A 21,381-nucleotide genomic window follows, 5' to 3' on the forward strand; every position below is an offset into this window, starting at 1 on the left:
TGCACAAAATCAAGTGAGACTAAGGTTGAAAAAAACATATGTAGGCACCTATAACATCAATAAACTTGCTCAGAAGAGCCACACATATATGTACATCATCTTCTTTTCAGCATCAAGATGCATATCATGCAGTTCAAAGTATGGGAGACCTAAGGACACATGCTCTGAACAATGCACATGCTCAAAGAGTCTCTGAACTGCTTGCAAATTACATGGAATAGTTTTGGGGGGGTTTTCAGCTATGTAAGCAAGCACAGTACAATTGGACAAAGGAGCAGAACCAAGGTACTATGTAAGGAATAGGACTACTTCACATACTAATTAATTTGTTAATAAAATAATTGAGAAGTGGCCCCCAATTACAGGATACCAAGAAAGAAAATCTGAAGCAATGAGACCTCTTTACAATGTTCCAGTGCATGTCCCTGTTTTACCATGTCAGCAATTGCATTTGTTGTTGAAAGAACTAATTACTTGTAGATCAACATCGGTACTGAAGCATATCTGTCTTCTAACCTGGACGTATCAGAATCCACAAGTGTGAAGATGTCCTAGAATTAGACAGAAGTATGAGAATTTCTCTTAGGGTCCGAATCTAAAACATATAGAGAAGCACGAATTAGTGGTTCATCCACTACAGAAAAAAGTACAGCAAGGAAGAGGTCATGTTTAATTTCATAAACAACTCCATGTTACTTAATGAAGGCAAGAAAAATCATGAGGTGAAAACTGCTAGCATGCAAAGAACATACAGTGAGCTCGTTGAGTTTGAAGAGAGTACGCTTGATTCAATTTGCGACAACTCTCATCGAGCATGAAATCTCTCCACTGCTCGAAGAGGAACCGGCTCCCTGACATTGATTGGATCAGCAACAGCGGCACGAAGCTAAGCAAGGATCAACTATGATGAATCAATGGTTTGACGGGGAAGTAGAAAGGGAGGTATCTGTCCAGCCAAAAAGTTGTTTGCCCTGCTAGGTTGGTTCTGCAAAAATAAGGTAGTGAGAATGAGAAAAATGGGATAAATTTATCATAACATGGTCCAATTAAGGAGCAAGTACTTCTAGGAAAAAAAAATATAGTTTCGTACTAAGCTAATGAAATATGGCTAGGGAAACCGGAAACATGAAATTGCTTAGTAAATTTTTGTATTCTTCATCTGAATACCAAGTGTTTGCTTATCTTGGTTCTCTAGTTAAGCACTGGTCAAACAATTTGACATGTCACCTATAAATATGTAGTTGCTAAACCAGCGACTGAAGTAGCAGTCCTGCAATTTCTGTAACTGTAAGTGTCAAGCAGCTAAGGCAACCAACTACAAACACTCCTAGTCTGCTACCCTATGGATGGATTAATTATCCTAGTCATTTTATATCAGATACTGAAAACTAAACATAAATATATGTTCTTTTAAGGAACCAGTGTACCCTATAAAAAACATGGTTGCTAATCAGAGCTGCATTTCAAATGATGGAAAATAAATTCAGAAGTATGTTGTCATGTTAGCAGCTCACGGGCTCTCTAGATTCTATACAATTTTCTCCAACTCATGTATAGCATGTATTCATGACTACATAAAGAATATAACTAAACTGTTACATGTTCTATGGAGGGAGCCCTAATATGTTTCGACATGGCATAGAATTACTAAACCCAGGTATTTCAGATGCACATAATCTCTAATCATCTTAGCTCTTAGGCATACTAATAATTTAAAAAACACACACAAAACGGTAGCAGGAGCCTAAGAACCCAGCACACCCAGCCATCCATCAAACGGAAATGAACATAATGATACATGGCGGCAAAGGGGTTCACATAAGTTGCAACGGACTATGAACTCAAAGTCTGAACAGAAGAGGATGGGAATCAATCTCACCGTGCTACTAATGGACGAAACAAACAAAAATAAACTGAATCTTGATGAAGGGGCACGGATCTTCATCTGGGAATTAAAACAAATGCCAAAGTTGCAATTCGTTGATGCTCGATGTAGGCTGCCTGCCACAAACCATGACCTATTCCAGCCCATGGCCTGAACATAAAGAATATGGTTGTCGAGCACATCATTGCATGAAGAGATAACAAATTAAATCTTGATGAGGAGGAGATGATTCTTCACCTGGCAATTAAGGAAGCAAACAAAAACCAAAATCAGCAGTTGTCGTTGCTTTCCATAGGCCGCCGGCCGCAAAGGACGACCAAATCTGCCAAGATCTCATCAAGATTTAATTGTACCCGCATGGTAGCAGGTTCAATTGTACACAGCAAGCAAAACTAAAATATTATTATGGCCAAGTAACATGGGGATGTCATGCATTGCGGACGAACCTGATTGAGATGGAAGGTTTGTGATCTTGCCGGCAATAGGAGAACCAGCACTGTCGGTCCTCCACTGGCTTCAGCGGTCGGCTCGGAGCAAGGCGCCGCTGGCACGGTTACCTTCGCCTTGTGCCATGGCGAGTTGGTGTCGGCCTGACCGACCTCTACTGCATCCCGGACCTGGAGATCGCATGCCACCTGCCGTGGCCACCGCAATGCCAGCAAGGAAGACGTCGGCGAGGGCTCCCGGCGTTTCCCGCCTCCAATCAACCGCCACATCAGGGGAGTTCAGGGGGGAGGAGATGGAAAGAAATCCCAACATGGGGCACATGGCGAGGCGGTCGGGCTCCATCGTAGCTGCTTTTCACAGCGTGGTGGAGTCGACGGTGGCCATGTGTAGCCTTCCCCGCGCCGCGCCTCCTCCTCGAGCTCCTCAGCGATGGCGTGGTGGAGTCGACGGTGTCCTATCGGAGTTCCTCCCCGGCGGCGACCAGACGGAGCCTCCCGGGATACGCCTCCTCCCCATTGCTCTCCCGTGTCCCGTGATAAAAAAAATTGACCTGGTCCCATGGTGATTTAGAGAGAGGAGAAGGGATAATGAGATTAGTCTGAGCGGTGGGAGGAAGCGTGCGGGGCAGAGTAACCAACGTGTCGCATGGAGACAAATCCTGGACATGTAGATGGAGCCCACCACAACAAGTTAATGAACCAGAAATATGAAATTTGCTATGCACACCCAGTCCGAAAGGAGTTCCACAACAGCACAGCAATAATCACCCACCCCTAATTTCTAGACACACCCGGAACGCACACATAGAGTAAAAAGGGACCCTTCAAATAGCCTCAAAATTCTTACAAAAAAGATGTTTGTTCACCTTTAATATAGTAGTTATACAAGTGAAAGATATTAGCTACTACCAAATATTATAGGGGAAATATTTAGATTCGTCTGACTTTGTTGTTGCCGGCCAAAGACACGCAACCGTATAGTACGTACCCCACATATGTAGCATATAAACACGAGGGGACCGATAGCAGCAGCTAGGCTTGATTGGTCAATGGAGCAAATAATCATCTCCCTCCCGGCGGTAGTAATAGCACTGGTGTTGACGCGCTCGCTGCCGTTCTGCGCCGGAGCAGCCGCACCGGAGACTATAGGGATGCCCAACTGCGACACCAGCTGCGGTGATGTGGCCGTGCCGTACCCGTTCGGCATCGGCCCGGTAAGGTGCTACCACTCGCCATGGTTCAACCTCACCTGCGACCGAAGAAGCCATCCTCCGCGGTTGCTTCTCGGCGACGACGGCACCTTCCGGGTGACCGAGATCAGCCTCTGGAGCAGCACCGTGCGCGTCGTCCGCAGCGGCGGCATCATAAACGCCGCCTCTTCCCAAGACGGCCTGAACGTCAGCTTCGGCCCCAATCTCACGGGTGGAGTAGGGTCGCCCTACACGCTCTCTCGCGACAACGAGCTCGTCCTTACGGGGTGCAACGCGCTCGCGGCTCTGCTCGTGGAGGGCACCGGCGGCGACATCATCAGCGGCTGCGCCTCCTTCTGCAAACAATTCGGGCCCTCCTTCGGGGGCGGAGTCAGCGGCAAGTCCTGCTCCGGCACCGGGTGCTGCCAGGCGCCCATCTACACCGACGTTGTGCCCGGGGGGCTGCAGTTCGGATGGATCAACGTGAGCCACTCTGTGGGCATGGCCACGCTGCCCACGTACGTGTTCGTCGCGGAGGAGGGGTGGTTCGATCAGCCGGTGGTCACTAGATTGTTCACGGATCCGACTCATCGTCCGTCGACTGCTGCTGCTCTGGAGGTGCCCATTGTTCTACGCTGGATGGTCAAACAAGGGATGGCGCAAGCTAAGAGCATCTCCACTCGTCCCCCCGACGAGGCCCCCGAGCGACGTTTTTTCCATCCGGACGGCGAAATTCGGCTCAGTCGCGCCCCCGGTTTCTCGTTTTCGTCCGGATTTGGCCCTTAATCCATCCGGCGAGCCCACGCCACCCCCGGCCCCCCGGGGCGCGCTCGGGGACTCCGGACGAAAGATTTTGGCGCGAAACGGCGTGTGGACCCGTGTAGTCGGCGACTGGAAAACCAAATCCTGTCGATTTTCCCTCCAATTTGCTTGCATATCCCCATTCCCTCCAATTTGCTTGCATATCCCCATTCTCTCCCGCCGAAATCCCCCAATCTCCTCGTCTTCCAGCTCCAGTTCCTGGCGGCGTCTTCTCGTCCACCACCACTCTCCTCCTCGTCTTCTCGTCCACCACAATGCCGCCGAAGGCGCCGGCGAGGAAGATGCGGGCGAAGAAGACGAAGCCGCCGGGCATGTCGAACGCCGAGTGGGCGGCGGACGAGCAACGGCGCGACGTGGAAACAAGCGCCAGGGCGGAGAGGGTGAAAAGAGCCGCCGCCAAGAGGTCGGCGGAGGCGGCCCAGGAGGAACAAGCGAGGCTGATCAGCATGGCCTATAGCGGCGGCATGTTGCCCGGCCAATGGCCGACGCAAGGTACAACAAGTTCCCCGTCTTCCTTCTCGCCTTCGCTGTACTCGCCGTCGCCGACTGCCGTGTTCCAAGAGGGCGCCTACGTCCAACCGTCCAAGCCCACACCGTCGCCGCCCGAGGTTGACGTCGGCGGCGGCGGCCTGTTCGAGGGCACCTCGCCGGCCCTGCGACGAGGGCCGCTCACGTTCGGTGCGATGGCGGCGCCGAACGAAGAGGAGATCCACGAGATGATCACCTCCGGCACCACCGCCGCCGCTGCGAGCCCGGGGTTCTTCATGACCGCCGCCGCTGCGTGCCCGGGGTTCTTCACGCAAGAGGAGACGAGGGCGACGGCAGCTGTGGCGGCGCGCAACGAGCATCGGGAGGATGTTGCCGACGGAAGCCAAGCCGTCGAAGAAGAAGGCGAGGAAGAAGAAGAGCCAACTCAATCCGCCGCCAACCTGTCGAAGGGGAAGAAGAAGAGGAAGAAGGACTCGCCGCCGCCGAACCGCGTAACAAATGGACCCCGACGGAAGAGGCGGTCCGCGCCGAAGCTTGGATGACCGTGTCCACGAACGGCATAATCGGGGCCAATCAGTCGTTCGACACATATTGGCTTCGAGTGAAGCAGGCGTACGAGGAGCGCAAACTCGTCGATCCCTACTTCAAGAAGACGAACATGAACGTGTTCCGGGGAGACAAGGCAATGGCCACCCATTGGGGGCTCATGCAGACGGCGTGCAGCAAATGGCACGGCATACAGGAGGAGTGCGAGAAACGGCCGATCAGCGGCCACGACTTGGAGCAAAAGGTATGCTCCGTCGACCCTGCATCACCGAGGTACATCGTCGTTAGCTGACCCGTATCGCCGTGTTCTTTTTTCCCCAGCTGCGCCGAGCTTTGGACATGTACACGGACGACACCGGCCTGCAGTTTAAGTTCCTCAACGTCTACGCCCGCCTCGAGAACTGCGAGAAGTGGAAGGAAGTCCGCACGACCCTCTCGAAGAGCAAGACCGAGCAGTACAACCCCGACGCTCCGGCGGCAAGCGCGGCGGAAGGGCGCCTGAACTCGGCGAAGAAGCTCAAAGAGCTCAAAAAGACGGGCAATCCCGCCGACAGGATGCAGGCGTCGATCGACAAGTGCTGGGCCGACTTGAGGACGCACGCCGACGGGAGGAACGACAAGTTCGACGGCAGGTGGCGGGAGATGCTCGCCAACCAAGGCGTCCGGATCGCCCTGCTGAAGACGACGGCGGCGGCGAAGAAGAGGAACACAGACTTGGCGTTCCTCATGGGCGGCGGCGACATGGAACTGATGGACGAGGAGACGAGGAATTGGTACCAGGGCCACCGCAACGACATCCTCCGAGCCACTCCGGCCAGTCCTTCGTCGTCTCCGCCGGCTCCTACCTCGTCTGCCTCACCATCTACCTCGTCGACTGCGGCTGCTTCGACGTCCACTGCCGCTGGTTCATCATCCGCCGCCGCAGCCGCTTCGGCCACGACGTGTCAGGAAACTGGTCCGTCGGACGAAGCCGTGCCGGCCAGGACTGCCGACGAGCCTGTTTCCGTGTAATTTCCCTCCGATCGCCGATCTGTGGCTGATCCTTTTGCTCCTTTTGCCGATCATCTGGCCGTACTTGTAGGGCGGGACGGCGGTTTGTTTGAATTTAAACTCTATCCGCCGAACTCCGAGTGGACGACTGGAAATACGGTACTCCCCACGCCTTAATTTCGTCCAATCCGGAGGTAGTTTCGTCCGGATTTGGGCGTGGGGAGCCCAAACGAGTGGGGATGCTCTAATACTTACTCGGATGCCATTAATTGTTCCGGGGAAGTGGCACGTAGCCTCTGCAAGAGCAAGCACGCCGTCTGCGTAAATATGGGAGAGGGATACATCTGCCAGTGCTGGTTTGGCCACGACGGAAATCCCTACGTCACCGGTGGATGCAAAGGTTCTGTTAGCTTGATATCCTTAATTTATTCCATGTATATATATATATATATATTCCCTCTAATTCATATTACTTGCTACTAGTATGAATGTATCTAGAACTAAAATATATCTAGATACATCTATATTAGTGGTAACTAAGGGATCGGAGGGAGTATTAGACTTGCTCTTGCAGATATATGTTAGACTTTCTTGTGATCTAACCAAGCAAATTCGTATCAATCAAATTCAACTTACTAATATACGTAGTACTTTGTCTCTAGATGTGGACGAGTGCGAGCAACCAGATGAATACGGGTGCTTCGGCAAATGCACGAACCTGCAAGGAACGTTCGACTGCCGGTGCCCGCCAGGGACTCACGGCAACCACACCCTACCCGGTGGTTGTGTCCAGTCCATCACAGGTGATTGGAAATATATACATCTGTCTATATGATTGGAGTCCAGAGCTAGCTTACGCACACGTACATGTAGCTAGCTACCTTGGGTGTGTTTGGTTGCCTACACCGATTCCTGCATGCCTACGCCAGTGAGATGGACTTACTTGCGCGTCGTGAACGGGTCATGGCCATGAAAGCCGGGTCGTTTGGTAGTCTGTGCGACCTTTTGCGCGCTGGAGAAGGAACCCAGGTCCCATCGTTTGGTTGCCCGTTTTTAGCCTAACTTGCACGCAGGAAACATGAATCTGATGTTTGGTTGCTCAAATCATAGTTTCATATCCTAACCACAATTCAAATAGGATGAGATTACCATGCCATAGCATCTTACATACGATCAGAGACCACGTCACTGAGAAGAACAAGATCCTCACGATCACCACGATGAGGAAGGCGATGATGTAATCTTTCACCCGGCTGGGACGTACCTCTGGCGGTGCTCCTTGTAGATCATGTACTTCCTCCGGCGGTAGCTGTGCTAATGGCACTGCCTCATCGATGGCCTGATCTTCCAGGAGCTCCTCTTTCAGGAAGGTGAGGTACTCTTGTTGTGCCTCCTCCAATGCTTCATACGCTCAGTAGTTGTTGTTGGAGTAGCCATTGACCTGATCTTGACAAACTCTCCATGAGCTGTAGATTCCCCGAACCCGTCCGCGGAACACCACATACCACTAGCATGGCATAAGAAGAAGTTATCAATCACAACCATGAAGCAATTCAGAAAAAAGCAATAGAACAACACAAGTGGACAACAAATGATAAACTAACAGGGGCATGCATGATCATTCCAAAAGTGGATCACAAGTTCATCCTACACTACAGTGGTGTCATCCTACCACCACAACAAAAGTGGGTGTCATCCTAGCACCGCAAGTTCACCATCACCTGAGGGGTTAGTATATACCACCTCATAATACTTACAAAAGGGGGCCATCAAATGTTTTTCATCCTAGCTACTGCCAGAATTTACATCATCATCATCATCATCATCATCATCACCAGCTCCATGCATGCATCCCTGAACTACCCCCTCAAGGGCGCACCACTACACCTTGGAGTGGTACTTGCCAAGGTAGTTCCTCAGCCAGAGAACGCGGTGTGGCTCAATCATGCTGATGAAACTGGAACCCTGGGCCTTGTGGTCGACGAGGTGGCTGAGGGCGGCCACGAGATCATTCTCGGCGAAGCCAAGCATGTCCATGACCGCATTGTACAGGTCAGGGTGCATGTCCGTGGGCTTGTTGTCCCTGGTGGCCTGTGCGACATCCTTCACAACAACATTCATGTTGGTGAAGGCCACCAGCTCATCGGCGGCAAAGACGCCTCTCTTCCTCTTGCCGGCGGTCACCTTCTCAGGCACATCAGCGGCCTTCTTAGCATCGAGGTTGACCGTGTCGGACTCCTGGGTTTCAGCATCCTCAGGTGCAGGATTTGCTGCAGCCGAGCCAAGGGGCTCACTGGATCCCATGGCGTACTTGCCGATGGAGAGGCCGAAGGAGAAGATGGTATGCATCTCGTCGTAGTTGGCATGGACACATTCAAGAACTCTGCGTCCTTTGGGTGATCCTACGACACGAAGAGACAATGATGTTAGTTCTGCTCGTGGCTGATGAAAAGAGTTAGTGAGGTGGACTCAGTTAGTGAGGTGCTCACCTCTATATGCCCGCGGTAGTGCTCACCCTCAAAGACGATGCATTTGGTATCCTCGCACCACTGAGCACCGCTTAGATCGCGGAGCCTGCTAATGGTGAGCCACCTCTGCCTCCACTTCCTCAGGTGGTTGTACACCTGAGTGGAGCAGATGGACACACCACAGTGGTAAAAAGGCCCTTCTCCATAGAATTGAGATGGACTTCCTTCAATCCTTTGTCAGTTCTCACTCCGCTCTGGATCAAGCCGCACATCTTCTCCAACACGAAGGTGGACATGAATGGAAGCCATTTCATGGTGGCATTACTTTCCTATCCGGTCTTCAAGGTCCTCTCCGCTTCCCTGCGGTTCTTGATCTTCTTTGTGGTGGCCAACCTAGCCACGACCTCTGCCGCTACCCGAGCCACCAGGTCAGACACATGCAGAGGGGTGACCGCCACCTTGGAGTCATAGGAGGTCTGTGAATCGAGAACTTGCGAAGGGATCTGAAAGTCCCCAACGCACACAAGCTCCTGGCTAAAGTCATCACAGAAGGAGTCCTACACAAATCGTAGTACATATAACGTGAATCTACTTGGAAACAAAGACATGTGAATAGCACAAACCATACCAACAATCATCCTAAGTCAGACAAACAGTTCATTGCAACGGTGAATACCACAAACCCTAGCAAGATCCTGGCAGATTGGCAGGTGGGCACATTTGGGACAAAGTAGCAACCGGAAATATCGAACCCTAGCAAGATCATGATAGCTCACCACAATCCGAACTAACCCCTGCTACAAGACTAAACCCTAGACAAGATCTGACTACTCCTAACCCATATCTAAACATTACCGCGGTACCGGGATAAGGGATGGCTTACAGTCATCGCCGGAGGTGAAGATGCGCTGGACAAGGAAGTAGATGAAGCAGCACAGATGTGCTCGCCGCCGCCGCTGCAACTGTCGCTGACCGAAGATACGTGCGCCTCTTAATTACCTGCTTGGCGACGGGGGGAGGAGCTCGAAATTTTGGGGGACAGTGGAGGAGGGGGTAGAAATAGGCCATGGGTCGCGGCGGGAGGTGACAGAATCCTTCGCCCCCCTTTCGCTTTTCGCCAATGCGCGCTGCAGCTCCCGCCATCTCCATTCTCGTCTCCGCCAGTGCGCCGAAGATTCTCTTTTGCATCAGCGGGCGTGGAGATTTGCCTGCATTGCTGGAAACTGCCGAACCGGGCGTTCCTCCAGGGCCTGGTCCGACACTGCTTTAAGAACCGGTTCTTGCAAGAACACGGCTCGGCCCAGACAACCAAACGGACAAAAAATTGTTGGCCCGATGCGAGCCAAGGCGCATGCAGGCAACCAAACGCGCCCCTTATTACTCTCGCTTGTACGCACGTACCCGTCTGCATTTTAATGCATATATTAAGCTCCGAGCATATGGGTATCTACCAAGAACTAACTTAGTTCTCAATATACTTTTTTTTAACTTGCTATCCATCTACGGAAAAGAAGGTGAAAAATAGGAAACCAAAATTAACATTCACTTCCATATAGGTGTTTTTTATTTTTATACTTGGGGCAATAATTAAAATCTAAAATTAACATTAATTATCATGCAGTTTTTGTTGGAAAATTAACACACTTAAACGTGATCTGAAAATACGCAGTGAAATAAGATGTAAACTTCAGCACCACTCATGCAACTCCACGGATCGTTGCTCTATCATAAAATGAAACATATGCATCAAACATATATGGAGGAACAAATTCTGTCCCAACAGATAACATGTCCTAAGTGCTCTCAGCACACAGATAGCTGATTTCTATGAGTAAGGAGGACAAGTCCTATGTGCTCTCAGCATGCACATCAGGCATGGTGGCCGTCGTCTCGGACGCCGTGCTCCACTAGGCGCCCCACGTACGTCGCCCGCGAGAGCAGCATCCCACGCGTGACGTTCTACCGGCATGTTGTTCCTCTAGGTGATCCTAAGAGCATCTCCACTCGTCTCCCCGACGAGGCCCCCGAACGACGTTTTTTCCATCCGGACGGCGTAATTTAGCCCAGTTGCGCCCCCGGTTTCTCGTTTTCGTCCGGATTTGGGCCTAAATTCATCCGGCGATCCCACGCCATCCCCGGCCCCCCGGGGAGCGCTCGGGGAGTCCGGACGAAAGGAAAGCGCGGGAAACACCGAGGAAACTTCCCGCGCGTCTGGTGGCCCCAACTTGTCGGCGAGAGAAACCGATCGTCGTCCTCATCGCATCGTCTTCCGCGCGCTGTAAAAGCCTGCCGCCGGTCTGCATTCGCCGGCCACGCGGCGAGTTAATGTCGTCGTCTTCCGCGCACGCATCGTCTTCCGCGCGCACTAAAGGCTGCCGCCGGTCAGCTCGCCGCGGACGCGTCGCATTCCACGCGTCATTAATCACCCGCGCCAGCCGCGCCTATATACGCCGGTCCGCTCGCCGCGAGGCGTACCCCGTGCTCCACTCTCCCTCCACTCTCCCTCTACTCTCCCGATGGCGTTCTACGACGACGACGGCGCAGCCAACAACGGCTTCCCCCGCCGGTCGCTCCACGCGTGGGAGGGGCACCTCCTCCACCAGGCGGGGTACCCCTGCCCGCCGGACATGAGGCCTCCCGGCGGCGGGTGGCGGCTTAGTGCTGGCGGCGTACCAATCCCGCCGCCGCCTCGGGGCCACGCCCTCGACGTCGCCATCGAGGAGGCGCGGATGACCTTGACGGACGAGGAACGCGCCAAGCCACGCCACCACCCCGACAACTACACGGCGTGGAACTCGTACTTCCTGCGGCAGTGGGAGCGGGAGCTCGCCTCCTACGACGGCCCGCCGCCTCCGCCTCCGCGCAACAACGCCGCGGGCCGCCGACGTTGGTGGAGCGCGCCGGAAAGGACGTTGGCGAACGTCCTCGCGCACATCGAGGGCGGAAACTACCCGGTGCTCACGATGCCCCCTCCATCGAGGGCATCGGCGAGCCGCCGCCGGGGAAACGTCTGGCAGCCACGGCGCATGGCTGCCAGTTCGTCGTCTTCCGGATCGGCGCCGAGGTCATCCTTCGCGCCGGTGAAGAGGGAGGAGGCGACGTCGCCTTCGACGCCGGTGCGCGTCAAGAAGGAGCCGGCGTCTCCGCCGCCGACCAGAGGGCGCAGCAGCGGCGCCCTCGTCATCCGCGACCAACCCTCCCAGCCTGGGCGGAAGAGGAAGGCGCCGAAAAAGGAGGACGCCGCGGCCACCGCCGCAAACAGGCTCGCCGAGGAGGAGGCGAAGCGCGCGGAGGACGCCGCCGTGGCGGAGGCGATCGCCAGGTCGCTCAACGACCTGGTGCCCGCCGACAACGCCCTCCCCGAGGACGCCGCCCTTGCGTGGTCCAGGCAAGACTGGGAGCGCGAGGAGGAGGAGCAGCAGCGGCGGCTGCTGGACCTGGCCACCGCACGCCGACTCGCCGCCCGCGCCGCCCGCGCCGCTCCAACCGCCGCCGACGACGCCGCGCGCTACCGCCGTCCTGCGACACCTCCATCCGGCGTCGTTGTCCCCGTCGTCGACCTCGAGTCCTCGGACGACGAATGGTACAAGCCATCCTCGGGGTGGGGAGACGCCGGCCAGGGCAGCAGCCGCCAGGCCGCGCCGCCGAAGGTGCCGAAGGTCGAGGACGACGGCTCCGACGACGGCGGCGACGACTACACGGTGTTCTACCGCCGTTTGGGCATGTAGAGTGCCGTGTTTTAGAATTAGCATTTGAATTCCCCTAGCCGAATTCGAAATATAGTCGAATTCGGCCTCTATGTATGAACTCCGCCCGTTTTAGTCTAAATATCATTAAATTTAGTCTATATTCGCCCGAATTTAGCCGAAGTTTGTCAAGTTTCCGTTTTTCAAACTCGCATCGTCGTCTTCGCCTGGGCACGCGGCTGGGAAACTACTCCTCCCCACGCCAAATCTTCCTCCAATCCGGACGAAAATTTCGCCGGATTTGGGCGTGGGGAGCGCCAACGAGTCGGGATGCTCTAATGCCGATGGGGTGCCCTTGTCTACTGGAAAGAGACAAGAGGAGAGAGAGAGAGAGAGAGGAAAAAAAGAGGGGAAACGAAGATGGTAGGGCAGGCCCCACGTCGACCAGTCCATGCCTAAACGGCTTGTCCACTTCAGCTCTGCTAGTGTGGTCGCAGCGACTAATACACTGTCTATCAATGATTTCCGCAATTCGTTACTCCATGCATGAGAGACGGTACTGACTTGAAAAGATTATCAGAAGTGGTAGTGACTCACAATGGTAGGCCAATTGTGATAGTTTCTTGTAATTTACTCCCTATTTTGGATAGTTGGGAAAGATCGGATACTATAACTTATAACTCGAATTACTTGAACTAATTTCAGCTCTTTTGAACTGCCACCCGATTAAAGGTTCAGGCTATTCGGGATTGGGTTTTATGCCCACCATAAACCTAATAAAAACTCTTTCATATATAGTAAATACTACCTCTGGTCTGAATTAATCGACGCGCACTCTACCCGGCCGTTGTTTACTTCTAGCATGACCCCGCAATTAATTTCGAGCGGTGAGAGTATATTCTTATTGGGGCATCCTAGGATGCACAAATTATGTTGTTAGCTTTAATTGGACCCAAAGGCCAATAGTGGATGAAGATTAGTTGCAATATAAATGTGTGTTTCCTTGTTTTATAAGTTCGTTTGTTTTCGAAAAATATTTATTCTCAATTATCCACATGTAAAGCCACGGAGACCTTCAATATTCCGAAATACCTCATGTATTAGGCTCTGTTAGGACACGTCTTTGACCACAGTTACACTGTTAGAACAAAACTTTTGTGATACAAAACCATAACAGAAAAATTATAAGTGCTTTGAAATATGCATCTAATTAACGACATGATTTTTATGTCACATAAAGTCTATATTGTTGGTCAAAGCTTCGTCGCAGAATGAGGGAAGACATTTTGAAACCGAGCGAGTATATACACATACTATTTCTTTGGACTGGACGTCAGTAACAAACTTGGTCAACAAATTATGTTTTATTAACAATGATTGCTTAATATAATAGTTAGATTGTACGTCCTTTCAAGCTTACTCTCAGGATTTCATCTGTACACTATCCTATATTTCATATTTAATGTGCTATATATGGAATGAAATTACTATATGATTCACATCCAGAACTACGGCATTAAACGTTGTTGTGCTACAGAAGTTTGCCACTCCACCTATGACCTATGTATAAACAGTGCATACACATTTTCAGGTTTAACCATCGGAATAGGAGTTGGTAGTGGGTCAGGCGTTGTACTTTTGATGCTCACTGTGTTCTTCTTTACACAAAAGTTTAGACACCGAAGAACAAAGATGTTGAAGCTGAAGTTCTTTGAGCAGAACCGTGGGCGATTGCTGCAACAATTAGTTTCTCAAAGAGCTGACATTGCAGAGAGAATGATTATAACCTTGGAAGAGATAAAGAAGGCAACGAATAATTTTGACAAAGCTCGTGAGCTTGGTGGTGGGGGACACGGCACCGTCTATAAGGGGATTTTATCGGACCTCCATGTTGTAGCCATCAAGAAACCAAAGAAGGTGATTCAAAAAGAGATTGACGAATTTATAAATGAGGTTGCTATATTATCACAAATCAATCACACAGAAATATTGTAAAACTCTACGGTTGTTGCCTCGAAACAGAAGTCCCAATGCTGATCTACGAGTTCATATCCAATGGAACCCTTTACGATCATCTGCACATCGCTGAACAGAAGTCGTTGCCATGGAATGATAGGCTACGAATAGCAACCGAGACAGCTAGATCGCTAGCCTATCTTCACACGATTGTATCAATACCTATCATCCATAGAGATATCAAGTCCGCTAATATACTTTTGGATGATACTCTAACCACAAAGGTAGCAGACTTCGGAGCATCAAGGTATATTCCGGTGGATAAATCAGGTATGACAACAATGGTTCAAGGAACAAGAGGATATTTGGATCCTCTGTACTTTTGCACAGGAAGGCTCACAGAGAAAAGTGATGTTTACAGCTTCGGTGTCATGCTTCTAGAATTGTTAACTAGGAAAAAGCCATTCTCATATTTATCTTCTCAAGGTGATGGCCTTGTTACGCATTTTGCTACCTTGTTTAGAGAAGGCAATTTCTCTCAGCTGCTAGATCCACAAGTCAAGGATGAGGGAGGCAAAGAAGTGGAAGAAGTTGCTGCCCTTGCGGTAGCGTGCGTGAAATTAACAGGAGAGGGTCGTCCAACCATGCGAAATGTGGAGTTAACACTGGAAGGTCTTAAATACTCTAAGGAACATGTTTTAGATAATGTGGTCGCTGCAGATGGTATTGCAACAAACTCTCCAACGACTGTGGTTCTCCTAGAAAGGAAGGAATCAAGCAGACAATACAGTATGGAAGAGGAATTCATGTTGTCATCAAGGCATCCTCGGTAATTTACTTTTGTCGTGCATGAGTTCAACTGAATTATTTGTGATGGCAGTACGGAAGAGGAATTAATGTTGTCATCAAGGCATCGTCGGTAATTTACTTTAGTCGTGCATGAGTTCAACTGAATTATTTGTGATGGCTTATTTGTTTTTTGAATTTTTGTATGCATTGGACAAGTATTTTAGATTGGTGGGAGTACTACATTATATTTGGTATTCGTAAAAATAGTAGACGAAGCAGGTGCATTATATATTTCTGAAAATGCTCCTGTGGAAGCCTTTATCTTTCTTTCTTTCTGTTGTTCTTTGTTATAGTGTAAACGCTCATTGTCACACTCATTGTTAACCCTCGAACCTCGATCCCCTAGGTTTCCATGCGACATTTATTTAATTTTCTTCATAGTCCTGCACATTGTAATGGGGAAATAAGATGAGTTCATTAATTTTCCAAATAAAATACAATGTACCAACAAGAACAAACATGAACATCAAAGATTTCTGGTAAAAATAATAATACCATAGTCCTTTAATATCATCATCTCTACCTTCACCTTTTGCACCCGATGTTCTCTCATGCCCTAGAGAACTGAAACAAATACCAAGTGAAACAAAGATATCCTAGCGGCAACCAAAGATCTCTACTTTGACTATGGCAGGTCAATGTACATGCAATACATTCTCCTTAACAGTAGTTTCATCACCATACATTTAATCAAAACTAGGAAGGTATGGTGTGGCGTGCCGATGTCATTGGTGCTTGCAAGGCACTTATAAAAACAGGATTGCCAGAGGGCATTGCCATTAATATATAATTTTACTCGATTACATAGATTGTAAAATTGTCTTGCTTAATCAATAGATTCTACCCAGTCTAAGGGAAGACATGCATACATACAATCCTTAAAGTTGAAGAGATCATTTTTCTCCTTTTTTTGCCTTTTTTTGGTGAGCTGGGGGTTAACGGTGGCGCGACACATGTACTTCATGGAAGCTTTGCTAGGCCTGTTATTTTATCTGTGTATGTCTTGGGGTTGTGTAGTGTTTCGTTTTAGCCTGTTGGTCTGCTATTTTGCTGACACCTGTACTGGTTGTGCCTCTCTCCCTTGTGAATTCAAAGTTGGTGCTATGGTTGTGTGACTCTAGCCATGGTAGTTCTCTGCAGGTTATGATTGCAATAGGGTATGGCGGTGATTGAGCACTTTGTTTCTCTGCACGTGATGATTGCTTTTATGTATGGCAGTGATTCAGTTTTTTGTTTGTCTTGTCGAATCTTGGTTTCATGCTGATTGTCGGTTGACTGGTTTGACTGTATGCACATGTGGCTTTTTTTCGTTTCCTTCCGTTGTGTGGTCGTTCTACATATATACATCTTGCTTTGTTTGTTGTTTTTGTCCTGTGCGAGATGGGTATCTTAATGATTACTATTGCAGATGTGCTCGGCCACGTGAGTTTTAGACCGACATGGAAGCTGCCTTGCGACGTGGGGTTGGTGTGGGCCATTGTGTGTTCCTGGTTGGTGTTCTTATTTAGCCGTGTGGGTGGTCTTCTCATTTCTTGGGTCGTGTGTTGCTTGGGTTGTTTCTTGCTTTCTGCGCATGGTTGTTATGCCTAGGGTGATTCGTCTTGCAGGGGTTGGGCGGCGTGGTATGGCTTCAACAGCAGCGCCTTCTTGTGCCATGGTGGGTTCTGATGTAGGTGGTTTTGTGGATGTTAAAGATATATTTGGTATAGGTATATTAGGTAGTCTAGGATTTGTAATCTCTATCTACTATATCTCTAGGAGAGTTATCTTAGCCTCCAATACAACATCCATCATATTCCGCATATCTCTCTCTCTATCTTTCAACATGGTATCAGAGCGGCGCCGACCTTGACCAAGCCGCCGCACGCGCTTCCGCCCGCGCCGCCCCCGGGGAGCTCAATCTCCATGGCCTACTTCGGGGGCCGCGCAACCCGTATGAGGGTTCGTTCGCCGATCTGTTGATCCGCTGCCGTCGAGTCTTTTTTCCAATCTATAGATTGGTTTTCTTTTTTCTCCGCCGGTCGCTCGACCGGCGTTTTCTTTTGGTTTTACCGATCATAGAACGGATTGAGTCGCCCACCGCCGCCGTCATCACGCGCCTCTACTCCAACCTCGACGTCGACTCTGCAACGGCTCTCCTCCATCATCCGCCCTACGCCGGCCACCGCGATCGACTCGCTGGCTGGCTGCAGCGCCTGCCTTGGTAGGCTGCCGCGGCCGGCTCGCCCGCGTTGTCTCCGCCTCGGCCGGTCCGGCCCAGCAGTCGGTTTGACCGGGACTGTGGCCGACTGGTCCGGTCCAGCAGCCGGTCTGACCAGGCGGCCGACCGGGCGGATGATCGGAGCCCCCTGGACGACCGGTACTGTGGTCGGCTGGTCCGACCCAGCAGCCGGTTTGACCGGGACTGTGGCCGGCTGGTCCGGTCCAGCAGCCGGTCCGACCGGGCCGGTCGTATAACCGGTTGACCGGGCCTGGCACCGCCTCCATCTACGGTGGGGCACGGCTGCACGCGATGCACATGGGACGCCGTTTGCGTCGTAGCCGGCCGCCTTCGTCTGCACGGTCTCCATCGCCGGTTCGTCTTCGCCGTCATCGCCCAGGACATCAACGACAACGTTGCCAATGACTCCGATCTGCGGCGCGTAGTCCATGCCATGGCACGTGTAGCGCCGTGATGACCCACAAGTATAGGGGGTGTATCGTAGTATCTTCGATAAGTAAGAATGTCGATCCCAACGAGGAGCAGAAGGTGTTGACAAGCAGTTTCGATGAAGGATTCACTGTAGATGCTCACAGACAAGTATTCAGGGGGTTTTGATGTAGCAGTTGAATAAAGTACGAGTAAATAAAGTGCGAGAGTAACAATTGCAGCGAGTGGCCCAATCCTTTTTAGCACAAAGGACAAGCCGGTTTGTTTACTTATAATGACCAAACGTTCTTGAGGACACACGGGATTTTAGTCTAGTGCTTTCGCGTCATATAGCTAATTAATCTTCATTGTTTTGATAAGTGTTGTGTGGGTGAACCTATGCTAATGCACCGCCCTTCCTAGGACTAATACATACTTGTGATTATACCTCTTGCAAGCATCCGTAACTACAAGAAATTAATTAAGATAAATCTAACCACAGCCTTAAACTCTGAGATCCTGCTATCCCTCCTGCATCGATATACCAACGGGGGTTTAGGTTTCTGTCACTCCGGCAACCCCGCAATTGGCAAACGAGTACAAGATGTATTCCCCTAGGCCCATAAAGGTGAAGTATCATGTAGTCGACGTTCACATGACACCACTAGAAGAATAACACCACAACTTAAATATCATAACATTGAATATTACTCAACCATAATTCACTACTAACATTTAGACTTCACCCATGTCCTCAAGAACTAAACGAACTACTCACGAGACATCATATGGAACATGATCAGAGGTGATATGATGATGAATAACAATCTGAACATAAACCTTGGTTCAATGGTTTCACTCAATAGCATCAATAACAAGTAGAAATCAATACCGGGAGAGTTTCCCCTATCAAACAATCAAGATCCAACCCAAATCGTTACAACGGTGACGAGGTGCAGCGGTGGAGACGGCGGTGATGATGATGGAGATGATGGTGATGGTGATGGAGATGATGTCCAGCTCGATGACGGTGACGATGGCGTCGATTTCCCCCTCCGGGAGGGAATTTCCCCGGCGGATCTCAGCCTGCCGGAGAGCTCTTTTCTCTCTTGTGTTCTCCGCCCCGCAGAGGCGGCTGTGACTCTTCGCGACTATTCTCTGGAGCTTAGGTTTTCGGGGCGAAGATGTACGCGAAGGAGAGGAGGCCAGAGGGGGCTGTGGGCCCCATCCCCACAAGGCGGCGCGGCCAGGCCTTGGCCCGCGCCGGCCTATGAGGTGGGCCCATGGCGGCCCTCCTCGGCTCCTCCTTCTGGCTCCCTTCGTCTTCTGGAAAAATAGGATTTTTCATATAAATTCCGTCAATTGTTGATCTTCCGAATATTGCATTCTGACGGCGCTTTTTCCAGCAGAATCCTGACTCCGGTGCGCGATCCTCCAATAATCATGAAACATGCAAAATAGATGAAATAACATAAGTATCATCTCCAAATATGAAATATATCAATGAATAACAACAAATTATGATATAAAATAGTGATGCAAAATGGACGTATCAACTCCCCCCAAGCTTAGACTTCGCTTGTCCCCAAGAGAAACTGAACTCGGTAAACAGGACCACATGTTTATGGAGTGAAGAATCGATAAATAAAATACGGACAAGAAGCATCATATTAATTCACACAAGACATTCTAGTGAACAACTTCCTCATATAATTCAACTTGAAACAAGTAGAAGGTAATCACAAATAAAGGTGCATAAGAAATCATAATTGGTAATGGCAAACTTCGTTCTTGGTCAGAGAACAATTAACAGGTTATACTTATCTATCGAGCAGCGCTCTCATGTTAGAGTTTATATGGCACAACTTGCATACTCAATCATAATAATCTCTCATAATCATTGATAACTTTCAAACCTATATTCATTCAGATAAAACTTGTACTAAACAAGGAAGAGTAAAAGGCATGATGAAATAGATCACAATATAAATGGTTTGATCACAACAACTCAAATGCTTGCTTGAGATGGAGGGAAATAGGTTTACTGACTCAACATAAAGTAAAAGATAGACCCTTCGCAGAGGGAAGCATGGATTAAATCATGTGCTAGAGCTTTTTCAGTTTTGAAATCATATAAAGAGAGTAAAAGTAACATTTTGAGAGGTGTTTGTTGTTGTCAACGACTAGTAGCGGGTTCTCTAACCCCCTTGCCAGACAAACTCTCGAAGAGCGGCTCCCATAAAGTTTTATTTTAGGTTGGCACTCCTCCCAACCTTTGCTTTCACAAACCATGGCTAACCGAATCCTCGGGTGCCTGCCAACAATCTCATACCATGAAGGAGTGCCTTTTTATTTTAGTTTTATTTAGATGACACTCCTCCCCTACTTTGCTTTCTCAAGCCATGGCTAACCGAATCCTCGGGTGCCGTCCAACAATCACATACCATGGAGGAGTGTCTATTTTTGTAAAATTATGAAGGTTAATTAATCGGGGCTGGGAACCCCATTGCCAGCTCTTTTTGCAAAATTATTGGATAAGTGGATGAAGCCACTAGTCCATTGGTGAAAGTTGCCCAACAAGATTGAAAGATAAAACTCCACATACTTCCTCAGGAGCTATAAAACATTGACACAAATAAAGGATGGTAAATTTTGAATTGTTTTAAAGGTAGCACACGAAGTATTTACTTGGAATGGCAGGAAATACCATGTCGTAGGTAGTTATGGTGGACACAAATGGCATAGGTTTGGGTTAAGGTTTGGATGCACGAGAAGCATTCCCTCTCGGTACAGGTTTTTTGGCTAGCAAGGTTGATTAGCAAGCATAAGAGTTGAGGGAAACAAACAAATATACATGTGATAGAAACAATCATGCATCTTTCTTGTAAGCACAAACAATTTTAACCTCAGAATAATAAGCTAAGGAGCTAGCAAGAAAGAAAGACAATGAAACAACATATCTACATGTATTTCTCTTTTCTACTTAAACCTCAAAGTGTTGTTGCTATTGACCAATGCTAAGTTTGCCAAAACTAAATAGATTTACTCAATGCTCCCAAAGTGATACCAATACTAATAACAAGATCAATCATATAATAGATATTGCAAACTAAAATAAGATGTGCAATATGTAAATGATAAGACTTCTCATTAATATTCCATAATGATAACTCACACCAAGGGATACATAGACAACCAACTAAGGAGAGATACTTCCACACTGCAACCCATCTTATATGATAACTTCCCTACTCATGATATGACACTACTTGACAGTAAAAAGTAAAAGATAGTGATGATGTGATACCGCGGCACTCCCCCAAGCTTGGAACAAACCAAGGGGATGCCAATACCGATGATGAATTACTCCTTCGGCGGTGGTGGTGATGAATCCTTCCCGCGATTCTTAAAGATCTCCTTCAGCT

At 49.5% G+C, this 21,381-nt stretch overlaps 1 protein-coding gene, 1 long non-coding RNA gene and 1 pseudogene across 6 annotated transcripts; 2 read left to right on the forward strand and 1 right to left on the reverse strand.

Annotated features, from left to right (window-relative positions):
- Window positions 1-309: 309 nt before the first annotated feature.
- LOC127341269 (uncharacterized) lies at window positions 310-3,095 on the reverse strand. 5 transcript variants are annotated; one of them, XR_007875387.2, is made up of 4 exons: window positions 2,332-3,093; window positions 2,123-2,207; window positions 1,880-2,035; window positions 310-985 (listed from the first exon to the last, which is right to left on the reverse strand). It is a non-coding gene; the product is annotated as an uncharacterized lncRNA (long non-coding RNA). The 5 variants fall into 5 exon arrangements; XR_011754896.1 differs by having other exon boundaries at window positions 310-595; window positions 753-985; window positions 2,123-3,082; XR_007875390.2 differs by lacking the exon at window positions 2,123-2,207 and having other exon boundaries at window positions 1,880-2,122; window positions 2,332-3,095.
- A 285-nt stretch (window positions 3,096-3,380) lies between these two features.
- On the forward strand, window positions 3,381-6,661 carry LOC139830069 (uncharacterized). The gene is made up of 4 exons (XM_071827185.1): window positions 3,381-4,230; window positions 5,291-5,622; window positions 5,700-5,941; window positions 6,652-6,661. The coding sequence occupies exons 1-4, from the start codon at window positions 3,381-3,383 to the stop codon at window positions 6,659-6,661; spliced, it is 1,434 nt and encodes a 477-aa protein (XP_071683286.1).
- LOC127339248 (wall-associated receptor kinase 5-like) lies at window positions 6,619-15,598 on the forward strand (annotated as a pseudogene).
- The last annotated feature ends 5,783 nt before the right edge of the window (window positions 15,599-21,381 follow it).

Source organism: Lolium perenne, chromosome 3 (genome assembly GCF_019359855.2).
Source record: "Lolium perenne isolate Kyuss_39 chromosome 3, Kyuss_2.0, whole genome shotgun sequence".
Lineage (NCBI taxonomy): Eukaryota > Viridiplantae > Streptophyta > Magnoliopsida > Poales > Poaceae > Lolium > Lolium perenne.